At 42.9% G+C, this 12,359-nt stretch overlaps 1 protein-coding gene and 1 long non-coding RNA gene across 4 annotated transcripts in view; one reads left to right on the top strand and one right to left on the bottom strand.

The window, feature by feature from the left end:
* LOC139168122 (uncharacterized) overlaps positions 1–11,533 on the bottom strand; it is a 27,896-nt gene extending 16,363 nt beyond the window's left edge. The window contains exons 1-2 of one of the 2 annotated variants that reach the window (XR_011559234.1): positions 11,377–11,533; positions 8,594–8,702 (exon numbers count right to left, since the gene is read on the bottom strand). This is a non-coding gene — a long non-coding RNA (uncharacterized lncRNA). Of the gene's footprint in view, positions 1–8,593; positions 8,703–9,131; positions 9,213–11,376 lie in introns of those variants that run through there. The other variant, XR_011559235.1, reaches the window with a different exon arrangement.
* Positions 1–12,359, top strand: part of SHOX2 (SHOX homeobox 2) — a 24,695-nt gene extending 12,336 nt beyond the window's left edge. Inside the window, exons 3-5 of one of the 2 annotated variants that reach the window (XM_070753524.1) lie at positions 1,859–1,916; positions 4,241–4,329; positions 12,075–12,359. In XM_070753524.1, the coding sequence (XP_070609625.1) occupies positions 1,859–1,916; positions 4,241–4,329; positions 12,075–12,332 (405 nt within the window). In that variant the 3' untranslated portion in view covers positions 12,333–12,359. Of the gene's footprint in view, positions 1–1,858; positions 1,917–4,240; positions 4,330–12,038 lie in introns of both variants that reach the window. The other variant, XM_070753523.1, reaches the window with a different exon arrangement.

The raw sequence follows: 12,359 nt of genomic DNA, 5'->3' as shown, positions 1-12,359 counted from the left end.
CTGCAGACTCGGGGCGGTTAGTCGACGGGACCCAGAGAAGGCCAACTCTGTGGGACCTTATCGGCCGCTGGGATTCGTGCGGTAGCAGGCGGTTCCGGAGGTCACCCAATTAAGTTCATCCATTTTGCTTCCTCTTATACTCATATTTTGTGTAAATGTTTAAATAGAATTACCAATAACATTTACTCACAAATAAGGTCAATTGACTGCAGAAGGACTTCCAGAAAACTGAATGAAGGAAATAAACCTCACTCTCTCCCAGTTGAAAAATCATAGGACTTAAAGCAGACATCTAGACACATCTACTAGGAGACAGGACTTACTGAGCACAATAGGATCAATCCCCAGTGAATCTGTATTGGGTTACAGCATTAAAGTGCTTAACAGGCCTGAGATGAAATACATTTCACTTAGAAGGGAAGTAAGACCCATTGATTTTGCAGAGGAAAATTTCAATCTATCAGCGTTTGCTTGGGATAAATTTCTTTTCAAGAATAGGGGTTGCTTCCAAACCACTGGAAATATTTTCTGCCACCATCTATGCTTAAGATACAAGCCTAGTTTCAATTGAAACATGAATGTACTAGTTTTCATTTCAACTGGCTTCATATTTATTGAGAAAGAATCACATAAACTGTGTGTGTGATTATAAAACAGTTTATTGATGCATTTTACAGTGATTAGCATGTGTGTGACAGATATTTTTTACTGTAAAATTAGTACTGTATAGAAAAGTACTAAAACATGTAACACGCATGATGCAAATATTTGATAACTGTAATGTCTGAAAATGAGGGAAGCTTCTCAAAAATGAACGTGCAAATGGCATTTTCCAATTCTATATCAACTAGATTATTTAAATATAGCACAGAAACAGTCTGGCCTTTGGACTGTAAAAGTGAGAATTTGGCCTTTCCAACTATGAAGGTGCTTTTAGTGCAGTGAGAAGGAGAGTGCCTCATTTTACCCTGTGGAACTTGGAGATACTGTAGCCGATGGGAGATTCAGAAATATTTGCTGTGCTTCCAACATTTGTAAGTCAAGATGTTACAGTTGACTGACAATTTATTTATTTATTTATTAATCAGATTTGTATGCCGCCCCTCTCCGTAGACTCGGGGCGGCTAACAGCAATAATAATACAATGTAAACAAATCTAATATTTAAGTTAATTTAAAAAACCCCAATTTAAGAAACCAATCATACATACTGACATACCATGCATAAATTTTATAAGCCTAGGGGGAAGGGAAAGTCTCAATTCCCCCATGCCTGGCGACAGAGGTGGGTTTTAAGGAGCTTACGAAAGGCAAGGAGGGTGGGGGCAACTCTGATATCTGGGGGGAGTTGGTTCCAAAGGGTGGGGGCCGCCACAGAGAAGGCTCTTGCCCTGGGACCTGCCAAACGACATTGTTTAGTTGACGGGACCCAAAGAAGGCCAACTCTGTGAGACCTAACCGGTCGCTGGGATTCGGGCGGTCCCGGAGATATTCTGGTCCGGTGCCATGAAGGGCTTTATAGGTCATACCCATGTAATCATACCCAGGCTTATTCAAAAAGGAATGCAGCTGTGTTTCATGGGATTTGCTCTTAGATCAGGGCAGCCCGAGAAGAGTCCAAAGTTAGACAAATAATTGCAATGTGCAGCTAGGGGAAAAGATCTGAAAGTTCTCCAGAGGCCAGATTTAGATGGAAAAGGGCTGGTCATAGCAAACAGGAATTGAAGAAGAATCTCTGCTTACAAAATGCAGCTTTCCTGTAATAAACATGGCCATCAGAGAGATCACTTAATATATATGTATATATAGCTGTGGCTTTATATTGACTTGTTTGCTTTTCTCCCTGTTTGTCTGCCCAGGTCTGGTTTCAGAACAGAAGAGCTAAATGCAGAAAGCAAGAAAACCAGCTCCATAAAGGTGGGTATGTGAAATGGAGCCAAAAGGGCTTTTGCTATAGACGTGCCTTCTTCCCTAGAGTCAGGAATGACTAGCACATATGTGCAAGGGGAACTGTTACCTTTATGCCTTCTTTAATTACTGAGCTCTTGGGTGTCTTGCCTGATTTGGGTGCTATAATCTCTATAGACCAGGGATGGCGAACTTTTTTTCCCTTAGGTGCCAAAAGAGCATGTGTGTGTGCTGTTGTGCATGCGCAAGTGCCCACACCCCTAATTCAATGCCCGGGGAGGGTAAAAACAGCTTCCCCCACCTTCTGGAGGCCCTCTACAGGCAGGAAACAATTTGTTTCCCAACTTCTGATGGACCCAGTAGGCTCGTGTTTTGCCCTCCCCAGGCTCCAAAGGCAGCCAAGAGAGGGAAAAAACGCCCCCCGCCCCGCTGGAGGTTCTCTGGAAGCCAAAAATGCCCTCCCAGAGCCTCTGTGTGAGCCACAAATCAGCACACACATGCATGTTGGAGATGAGCTAGGGCAACAGCTCACGTGCCAGTAGATTTGGCTCTGCATGCCACCTGTGGTACCCGTGCCATAGCTTCGCCATCTCTGCTATAGACCTTTCCTAACAGGGTATCTACGAGACCGCCTTCTGCCGCATGAATCCCAGCGACCGGTTAGGTCCCACAGAGTTGGCCTTCTCCGGGTCCCGTCAACAAAACAATGTCGTTTGGCGGGGCCCAGGGGAAAAGCCTTCTCTGTGACGGCCCCGGCCCTCTGGAACCAACTCCCCCCAGAGATTAGAATTGCCCCCACCCTCCTTGCCTTTCGTAAGCTTCTTAAAACCCACCTCTGCCATCAGGCATGGGGGGACTGAGATATTCTTTCCCCCTAGGCCTTTATAATTTATGCATGTTATGTTTGTTTGTAGGGATGTTTGGTTTTACAATAAGGGTTTTTTAGTTGTTTTAATATTGGATTTATATGATGTTTTTTATTACTGTTGTTAACCGCCCCGAGTCTACGGAGAGGGGCGGCATACAAATCCAATAAATAAATAAATAAATAAATTGCAGCTTTCTGCAGATTTATCAGCCTGATTTCATGGGATACAAGGGAACTTCCTTCAATGCAAAAGTACATAGGAGGGTGACACTTGGGGTACCATCAAGAGGAGCAGGGAACTTATTTGTCCAGGACTGTGGGGATGGAGGCAATCAGAATTAAGTCCTTTTTGTCTTGCACCTGAGCCCAAATGACCTAAATGCTGACACTAATCATTTTAGCTTAATATCTTCAAGTTCTGCTTCTCTCTCCCTAGTATGGCTGAGAGGTAAAAGGATGCATAGGTAAAAGCCCTTCATGGCATTGGACCAGAATATCTCCGGGCCCGCCTTCTGCCACACGAATCCCAGCGACCAGTTAGGTCCCACAGAGTGGGTCTTCTCCGGGTCCCGTCGACTAAGCAATGTCGTTTGGCGGGACCCAGGAGAAGAGCCTTCTCTGTGGCGGCCCCGACCCTCTGGAACCAGCTCCCCCCAGATATCAGAGTTGCCCCCACCAGTGTTCCCTCTAATTTTTTTGGGGGGTGGGCGGAAAAGTATAGTGTCTGAGTGGCAGTCCCTTCGGGACTGGGCAGCACAGAAATAATAAAAAATAAATAAATAAACAAACAAACAAACAAATAAAAAACCCACCCTGTTTTGCCTCAGAGAATTTCAAAATAAAATACTGTACTGTGTGTCTATAACAGTGAGCTCATAATAGGGCAACTCTATCAATATCAAAATGCCACTTAAATAGTTGAGCTAGTTTCAAACTAGATTTTGATTTTCTTTCTCTCTTCCTTACTCCCATTCTTTTTCTTTCTCTTTTCCTTCCTCTCTTTTTTCTCTCTGTTTCTCTCTCTTCCTCTCTCTCTCCTTCCCTCTCACTCTTTCCCTCTTGGCTTCTGGGCAGGTTTGGAAAACTCTGAGTTGATGATGATTTTTAAGTGAGCGATTGCTCACTGCTCAGCTTAGAGGGAACTATGGCCCCCACCCTCCTTGCCTTTCGCAAGCTCCTTAAAACCCACCTCTGTCGTCAGGCATGGGGGAATTGAAATTTCCCTTCCCCCTAGGCTTATAGAATTTATACATGGTATGCTTGTATGTATGAGTGGTTCTTTAAATTAGGGTTTTTTAAGATTGTTTTTAATATTAGATTTGTTTACATTGTCTTCTTATATTGTTGTTAGCCGCCCCGAGTCTTCGGAGAGGGGCGGCATACAAATCTAATAAATACAAATACAAATATGCATAGTGTGGCTAAGGATAAAAGTGGACCGTGATTAAATCCTTGTTTGTTTCAGGGGTCCTCATTGGAGCAGCAAGTCAGTTTGAAGCATGCCGAGTTGCTCCCTACGTGAATGTTGGGGCTTTGAGGATGCCTTTCCAGCAGGCAAGTAGAAGGGACAGCCAGCGGTATCTCTTGAGACCAAGGGGCCACCACCAGCCCCCATTCCTTTCCTGTGGTTCTTTCTATCTTGCTTTTTTTGGAGACAGAAGCTCTGGAAATGCTAACAATTTCCTTTTGATGCCAGCGGGAGTGCCCACACTTATAATTCAATACTGGGGAGGGTGAAAATTGCCCCCCCTGCATCCCCAACCCTCTCTGGAGGGCAGAAACAGCCCATTTCCCAACTTCTGGTAGGCCTGGTAGGCTGGTTTTCACCCTCCGCAGGCTCTAGAGGTTCTTTGGAGCCTGGGGAGGGCAAAAACGCTCTCTTCCACCCCCCCTGGAAGCCTTCCAGAAGCCAAAAACACCTTCGCAGAGCCTCTGTGCAAGCTGAAAACCAGCTGGCCAATGTGCCCATGTGTGCTGGAGCTGAGCTAGGGCAATGGCTTGTGTGCCGGCAGATATGGCTCCAAGTGCCACCTGTGGCACCCATGCCATACATTTGCCATCAACTGGTGTAGAGCAGTGTTTCCCAACCTTGGCAACTTGAAGATATCTGGACTTCAACTCCCAGAATTCCCCAGCCAGCATTCGGTGGCTGGGGAATTCTGGGAGTTGAAGTCCAGATATCTTCAAGTTGCCAAGGTTGGGAAACACTGGTGTGGAGCATAAGAACAACTCTTCCTTGCATCCGTGGAAGATCTGCAGATCATTCTAACCTTCTGGCTGTTTTAAAACAACCATCATTTAATTGCCCTGCCAGGGAACTCAGGTTTGATGCGGAAAGCTCTTAAATGGGGGGCGGTGGGGGGGGTGACTATTAAGAAAAGAGGGAAACTTTTCTCCCTGCTTTGATTTTGCTAGGATGCAGTTCTCATGGTTGTAATCTCAAGGAACCAGAGGCTGGATTGGAATGGAGCAATCAGGGATCTGGAAAGATGTCAAAATTGTGAAGCCAAATTTGATAAATTCATTCAGGGCATAAGCCTGAGATCCAAGACCATTTTTTTATCCATGTTACCGGGAGAAGATTGCATTGTGTGTTCAAGGAAGTTTTACTTACAGATAACTATTGAAACCAGGCATATTTAATCAGATAAAGTCCCATGAATTTAATGCAGTGATTTTCAACCTTTTTTGAGCCGCGGCACATTTTTTACATTTACGAAACCCTGGGGCACATTGAGCGGGGCGGGGGGCTAAAAAAAGTTTGGACAAAAAAATTCTCTCTCTTCCTCCCTTTTGCTCTATTTCTCTCTCCCTCCTTCTCTCCCTTCCTTCCTCTTTCTTTCTCTCTCTCCATCCCTCTTTCTTTCTCTTCCTTCCTTCCTCTCTTTTTTTGCTCTCTTTCTCTCTCCCTCCCTCCCTCTATGTCTTTCTCTCTCTTTCCTTCCCTCCCTCTCTTTCTCTCTCTCTCTCTCTTGCTTTCTTTCTCTCTCTTGCTCTCTCTCTCTTTCTCTCTCTCTTTCTTTCTTTCTTTCTCTTGTTCTCTTTCTCTCTCTCTTGCTTTCTTTCTCTCTCTCTTGTTCTCTTTCTCTCTCTCTTGTTCTCTTTCTCTCTCGCTTGCTCTTTCTCTCTCTCTTGCTTTCTTTCTCTCTCTGAGCTTCGCGGCACACCTGACCATGTCTCACGGCACACTAGTGTGCTGCGGCACACTGGTTGAAAAACACTGATTTAATGCACCGAAACTAGTAAGGCCAATTAGAAAGGCCATTCTTGATGCTGCCACAGAGTGCTCAGTCCAAAGAATTGAATTTTGCTATTCTCTTTTCCCCCCCCAATATATTTTATTAAGTTTTCTTAAAATAGACAAAACTGACAAACATACATTCAACATAAAAGTGGGGTTGTATCTTCCCCGCTTATTCTTGAAGTAAAATTTCAATACAAAAAAGAATACATTCAAAAAAGTTTAAAATCAACTTATTACTTTAAATGAAAAGAAGAAATTTGGTTAACTTTTTATATTAAATCTTCATACGTTGTAATTCATAACTCTTAAATCTGATCCCTAACAAGTCTAACATAACATTTTATAAACAACTGCACCAGAAAATAAATGGATTAAATATTGAAAATTTGATTATAATTGGTGACTTCAATGCAATTTCAAATAGACTATTAGATCATTCAGGGGGAAAGAAAAATAGTAAGAAAAAGAAAAATATATTACCAACTACTTTTCAAAAGATGAATTTTGCTATTCTCATTGGATACAAGGATAGGCATCAAGACTGAATACGCATATCCTAATTTTCGTAGAATGATCTTTGCAGAATTAAACAAACAAAAAATCACAACTGACATAGCTCTACAAATAGAATTATATTTTAAGTAGTTTAATTTATGCTCTCTGCTGAAAATAGTGTTTAGTGTACTTTTAACAAAACAATATAATCTCTTTTCCCCCCTTGGAAATTCCCTTTTAAAAGGTCTATAATTGGTGAATGAAGGAAAGCCTGACAACCCTGTTTCTAAACATGTTGGGCTCTTGCCCAGCCTAGTTGATCATCTTAAGACATTGATTTCTGGGGCTTCTGTCTCTAAATCATGGCCATTACTTCGAAATAACTCTAGTTGATTTCCAGGGGATTTATAATGGATGTATCAGAAATAGCATCTTGCTATAAAGCCAGAAGGTTTTTAATGACTTGTGCTCAGTCCAAACGAAAGTTTCCTCCTCAGGTTTGCTGATAGCAATGGTATACTCCAGATGGTGCACACCCATTAAATAATTGTGGATGGATCGTTCTTTTCAAACCTTTGTTCAGCCTTTCCTAACCTGTCACCTTCTAAATGTGATTGGACTACATTTCCCAGAATTCCCAATCATCACAGGCAGCCCAGTCCTGGGTGGGAATTCTGCTAGTGGTAGATTGAAGGACCAGTCATACAAAATTAGAATAAGAAAACCCCCAATCTTACTTCAATATACATGAAATTCAATGCTTTTAAATTTTTGTATTGAATATACATATTATTATTATTATTATTATTATTATTATTATTTAGATTTGTATATTAAATATTAAATATTTTTAGATTCAACAGACAAAAAAAACTATTTAAAAACTATTTAAAAAAAGGTGGCTGGTATCCATGACATTCATAACAACACAGCAAATCTCTTTAAAGCTCCAAAAAGTTATAGTTAGAATCTGTGTAAATCATACTTTTACAAAATGCAGGCAAAAAGATTACTAGAACCATAAATATTTTTGGCCTTTAAAGAATTCAGAGAAAAGGCAAGAGATAAAAGTATAGTGTTGTAATTTGTACCTAAGTGTTTGATGCTCTTTAGGGTTACAGTACTCAACTCAACAATATTTAGGCAGCCTAAATATTGTCATAATATGTATGAATTAAGAATTAGCTAGACACATAATTTCCCCATATTAAAAGGATTTTTAAAAAAAGCCCAGAATGGATAATCATAAGAACAATCAAGCACATTTATTAGAATTAGAAGCTTGAGGTTTAATAGCTAGGAAGACAATTAACTACATTACAGTGTTCCCTCGCTTTTCGTGGGGGATGCGTTCCGAGACCGCCCACAAAAGTCGAATTTCCGCGAAGTAGAGATGCGGAAGTAAATACACTATTTTTGGCTATGAACAGTATCACAAGCCTTCCCTTAACACTTTAAACCCCTAAATTGCAATTTTCCATTCCCTTAGCAACCATTCAGATTATTGCTCATCATGTTTATTTATTAAAGTTTATTAAAAAAATATTTATTAAAGGCAGACAAAAGTTTGGCGATGACATATGACATCATCGGGTGGGAAAAACCGTGGTATAGGGAAAAACCCCGTGAAGTATTTTTTAATTAATATTTTTGAAAAACCGTGGTATAGACTTTTCGCGAAGTTCGAACCCGCGAAAATCGAGGGAACACTGTATAGCCAATTTGCCATAGGTCCTTATGGTTAGTTAAGTACCATATATACTATTTGGCAGCTGCCGCAGGAATAAAACAGTAACAGTACCAGAAGCTCTAAACCAACATTTTTGTGTTTTATATGCATAATGAACATATTACAGACAGATCAGTCAATCAATGCAAAATGCAGCAAACCCATTAGCAGAAGAAACCAACCAATGAAGCAATGCATTTCTGAGTACAAGGCGGTCAGTGTCCCTGTGTCCATCCTGCATCTTGGATAATAACAGCCACCCCCAAATATTTTAAGCTTTCTTTAACACCTTCCCTCAAACCTCCCCACCATCAATAAACATACTGTATTTTTCGGAGTATAAGACTCACCTTAGTTTGGGGGAAGGAAAACAAGGAAAAAAGGCCTCTGCCTCCCAGCAATCTGCCAAACAGCAATCAGCAAACAGCACAGATGATATACACTGTTTGCTGTGGATTTCTGTGTATGTGTGAAATAGAAATACAAAGAATTGGAAAAATATACACTATGGCAGTATATTAATCCCAGAATGTTTTCTTAAAGGTAATACTAGCTCCTCCCAGTGATTTAAATAGATCTACTCCAAATATGACTAAATCAGGGTTTAACTCAGCTACCTTATCTTATTACCAATACTTAATACTAAAACAGGACATTTCAGATTATACTTTCACAGATTTTTAAAATTGGTGTGGCTTTCTGGAAGTATTTTTTCTGCTATTTAAAAGAAGATACAATAGCACTGGGCCTCTTCGCATCCAGCATTTATTTTAAAAAGCTTCTTCATTTTATTGTCTAGAACTGGGCCTTTAAAGACTTAAAACAGTCTTTAAAAAAAGAAGTCTAATAATTTGAACATTCTATAGGCAATTATAGTTGTTGACCTACCTCCTTGAAGCAAAAACGAACAGCCAATTTCAGCCTTTGCCTCTACCTGCAGCAATTTGCCTCCGGGCAGCTTTAGTTTCCCTTTCATTTTAGCACTGGGCTTGCCAGCATGTTCAATCAATCACCTGAGTGTGGGGAGGCAGATAATCAGTGGCTTGTGCTAATCAGACTTTGCTGCTATTTGCTGCAAGGAGGTAAATTGTTGGCAGGCAGAAACCAAAGAGTGGGGGTCGCTGCTTGGGGGTACATTCAGCATATAAGATGCACTCAAGTTTTCAACTCTTTGGGGGAGTAAAAAAGTGCGTCTTATACTCTGAAAACTACAGTAATATTAAACAAGGCTCAGGTATGGCTCTGTACCACTCAACTTTGAAACAAAAGAACTGGTTAACCCATACTAGATTAGAATAAAATGAAATTTGTGGTCAACATATCTGGAGCATGTGACATTAACCAGATTGTCTCATGAAGCTGCCACATAATTCATTTGATTTGATGTTACATGGGCCAATGCTTATGTTTTGCTAATGAAGATTTAGGTTTATATGATCCTAGGCAAGAAGAAATGAATAGATTGACTTCCTGGCACTAGATTTGTTTTAACTCCCCAGCCATTTTTATTCTGAAAGCTGAGCTTTTTTTATTTCTCTTTTTGGCTTACCCTTGACTAGATGATAATCATGGTGGTGACTGCTTGTCTAAAGACTATATACTAGCTGTTCAAGTGCATAAAGACACCCCCGATTGTAAGACGTATCGGGGGTTTCAGGGGGGTCGGCTAATATAAGCCGTACCCCGAAAGTAAGACATATGTCTTACTTTCGGGGAAACACGGGGGTATTGCCGGGGGGGGGGAGCCCGATGACGTCGCTTCCAAGCTCCCCGCGTGCCCCTCGCCTTCGCCTCGCCGCGGCGCCACCGCCTCTTCCCCGGCTTGGCAAAGCGAAGGACGGCGCTGGTCCGAAGCGAGCCAAGCGGGCGGTGGCTTGCAGCGAAGGCGCTCGGCCCAGCAACCGAGTCCTGCCGAGGCTCGGCTGCAAGCGGCCAGCGAGGCTGACCAGCTCTGAGGCGAGCGACCGGAGCTGCGTCCTCCTTCGCCCGCCTCCTTTCCGGCAGGCATGTGGGGCTGCCCAACTGCGCAGAGCGGCTCCTCCCCTCCAGACACACGCTTCCCCGACACGCGTCTGTGGCTCCACGCGTGCACGCCGCTTGGAGCCCTGAGGTTGAACTTGGAAAAGGGCTCACAAGGCCCCTGTCCCGCGGCTGCCCTTCTGGACTCTGGGGAGATGCCTTCGGGAACACGACCCTTTCAATTTTTTTCCAATGTAAGACATACCCCGAAAGTAAGACGTAGTGGGGCTTTTGGGGGTAAAAAGAAAGTAAGACACTGTCTTACTTTCGGGGAAACACGGTAGCTGTTCATTTATTCCAGCTAGACAGAAAGCTGGTTTTTGCAGGGCCTGTTCGAATATCCAGAGCCTGCTCTGCAAAAGCTCAAAACAGCCTTGACCTGTTGTTATGGATGTTATGTACCTGTTTTGAGATTCAGCCAAGTACTGTGAGAGCACTTCTGCAACCTTGCTATTTACTTCAGGTGCTCTTATTGCGCTTTCCTGAATGTGATGACTTGGAGGTTTCATGTTGTGAGCAGCTTGAAGAGTTTGCTAAAACAGATAAAAGCATCTGCTTAAGAGCAAGCCCCATTAAATGCTGCCTCTTCCAGCTTTGAGGATGTACCAGTACAACCTATAAATGTTATGCATGCATTACTCAGAAGCCAGGCTTGTATTCAATGGGGCTTATTCCCAATGAAATATAAATATTTTTTTTTGCTCAAAAAAAAAATATTTTTTTTTGCTCAAAAAAAAAATAAAGGGGACACTCAAATAACACATCCTAGATCTGAACGAATGAAATATTCTTATTGAATACTTTGTTCTGTACAAAGTTGAATGTGCACAACAGCATGTGAAATTGATTGTCAATCGGTGTTGCTTCCTAAGTTGACAGTTTGATTTCACAGAAGTTTGATTTTACTTAGAGTTATATTGTGTGGTTTAAGTTCCCTTTATTTTTTTGAGCAGTGTATTATGGTTTGGCCACCTGATAGGTAATCCCAGGCAAGCTCCTAAACTGAACTTCAACTCCCCCTACCCACCACCACATTTAAAAAAAAAGAATAATTAATCCTTTGCCAGAAAATAAACCCAGCACTCCACACAACTTATTCATCGCTTTCACTTACAGATAAAAAGGTGGAATTTAGGAAAGGCATGGATTTTTCTCATTTTAATTTGTCCTCTTCTTTTCTTTCCAAAAAAAAAAGGGAGAGTGGGAGACAGAAAAAAACCCACTCTGCCTTCTTTGTGAATGAAGTCCCAGGTCACCTAGCACAATATCATTTGTTTGGCTTTTGGCTTTTCCTGTTGTGTGAACTTTGGCCTTGCAAATTTGTAAACTGTGGTTAAAGAGGCAGCTACCTGGTTTTGTACATCATCTTGACCCATGGTTTAATAAATAAAGGTGCCTGGTTGGGTTCACTCCTGCTAAGACATAGGCTAGTTCTTTTGATGGGGCTGAAGGTCAGAGTTTACTCAGAGCAGGGGTAAGCAAAGTTGGCTCTTCTATGACTTTGGACTTCAACTCCCAGAATTCCTGAGCCAATCATGCTCGCTGAGGAATTCTGGGAGTTGAAGTCCACGTCATAGAAGAGTCGACTTTGCCTACCCCTTACTCAGGGCAAACCCCAATCAAGTCGGCTAACTTCTCCCTTTACACCCCCCCTCAAAACTCCCCCCCCCCACACACACAAATGGGTGCGCGCGCTGAAGGGCGGGGGAGGGGGGCCCGATGGCTGGGCGGTCCGTTAACGCTCTTGTCTCTCTCCATTCTCGTTACACCTTTTAGGATAGTCATTGCAACGTGACGCCCTTGTCCTTTCAGGTGCAGGCACAGCTGCAGCTGGACAGCGCCGTGGCGCACGCGCACCACCACCTCCACCCGCACCTGGCGGCGCACGCGCCTTACATGATGTTTCCGGCCCCGCCCTTCGGCCTGCCTTTGGCCACCCTAGCGGCGGAATCCGCCTCGGCCGCTTCGGTGGTGGCCGCGGCGGCGGCGGCCAAGACCACCAGCAAGAACTCGAGCATCGCGGACCTCAGACTCAAAGCCAAAAAGCACGCGGCCGCGCTGGGCCTGTGACTCTTCTTGGGGCCCCGAGGGGCGCAT

Source organism: Erythrolamprus reginae, chromosome 5, assembly GCF_031021105.1.
Source record: "Erythrolamprus reginae isolate rEryReg1 chromosome 5, rEryReg1.hap1, whole genome shotgun sequence".
NCBI classification, from domain to species: Eukaryota; Metazoa; Chordata; class Lepidosauria; order Squamata; family Dipsadidae; genus Erythrolamprus; species Erythrolamprus reginae.
The sequence above is the reverse complement of the archived record's forward strand: the minus strand, read 5'-3'. Positions and strand labels throughout refer to the sequence as shown.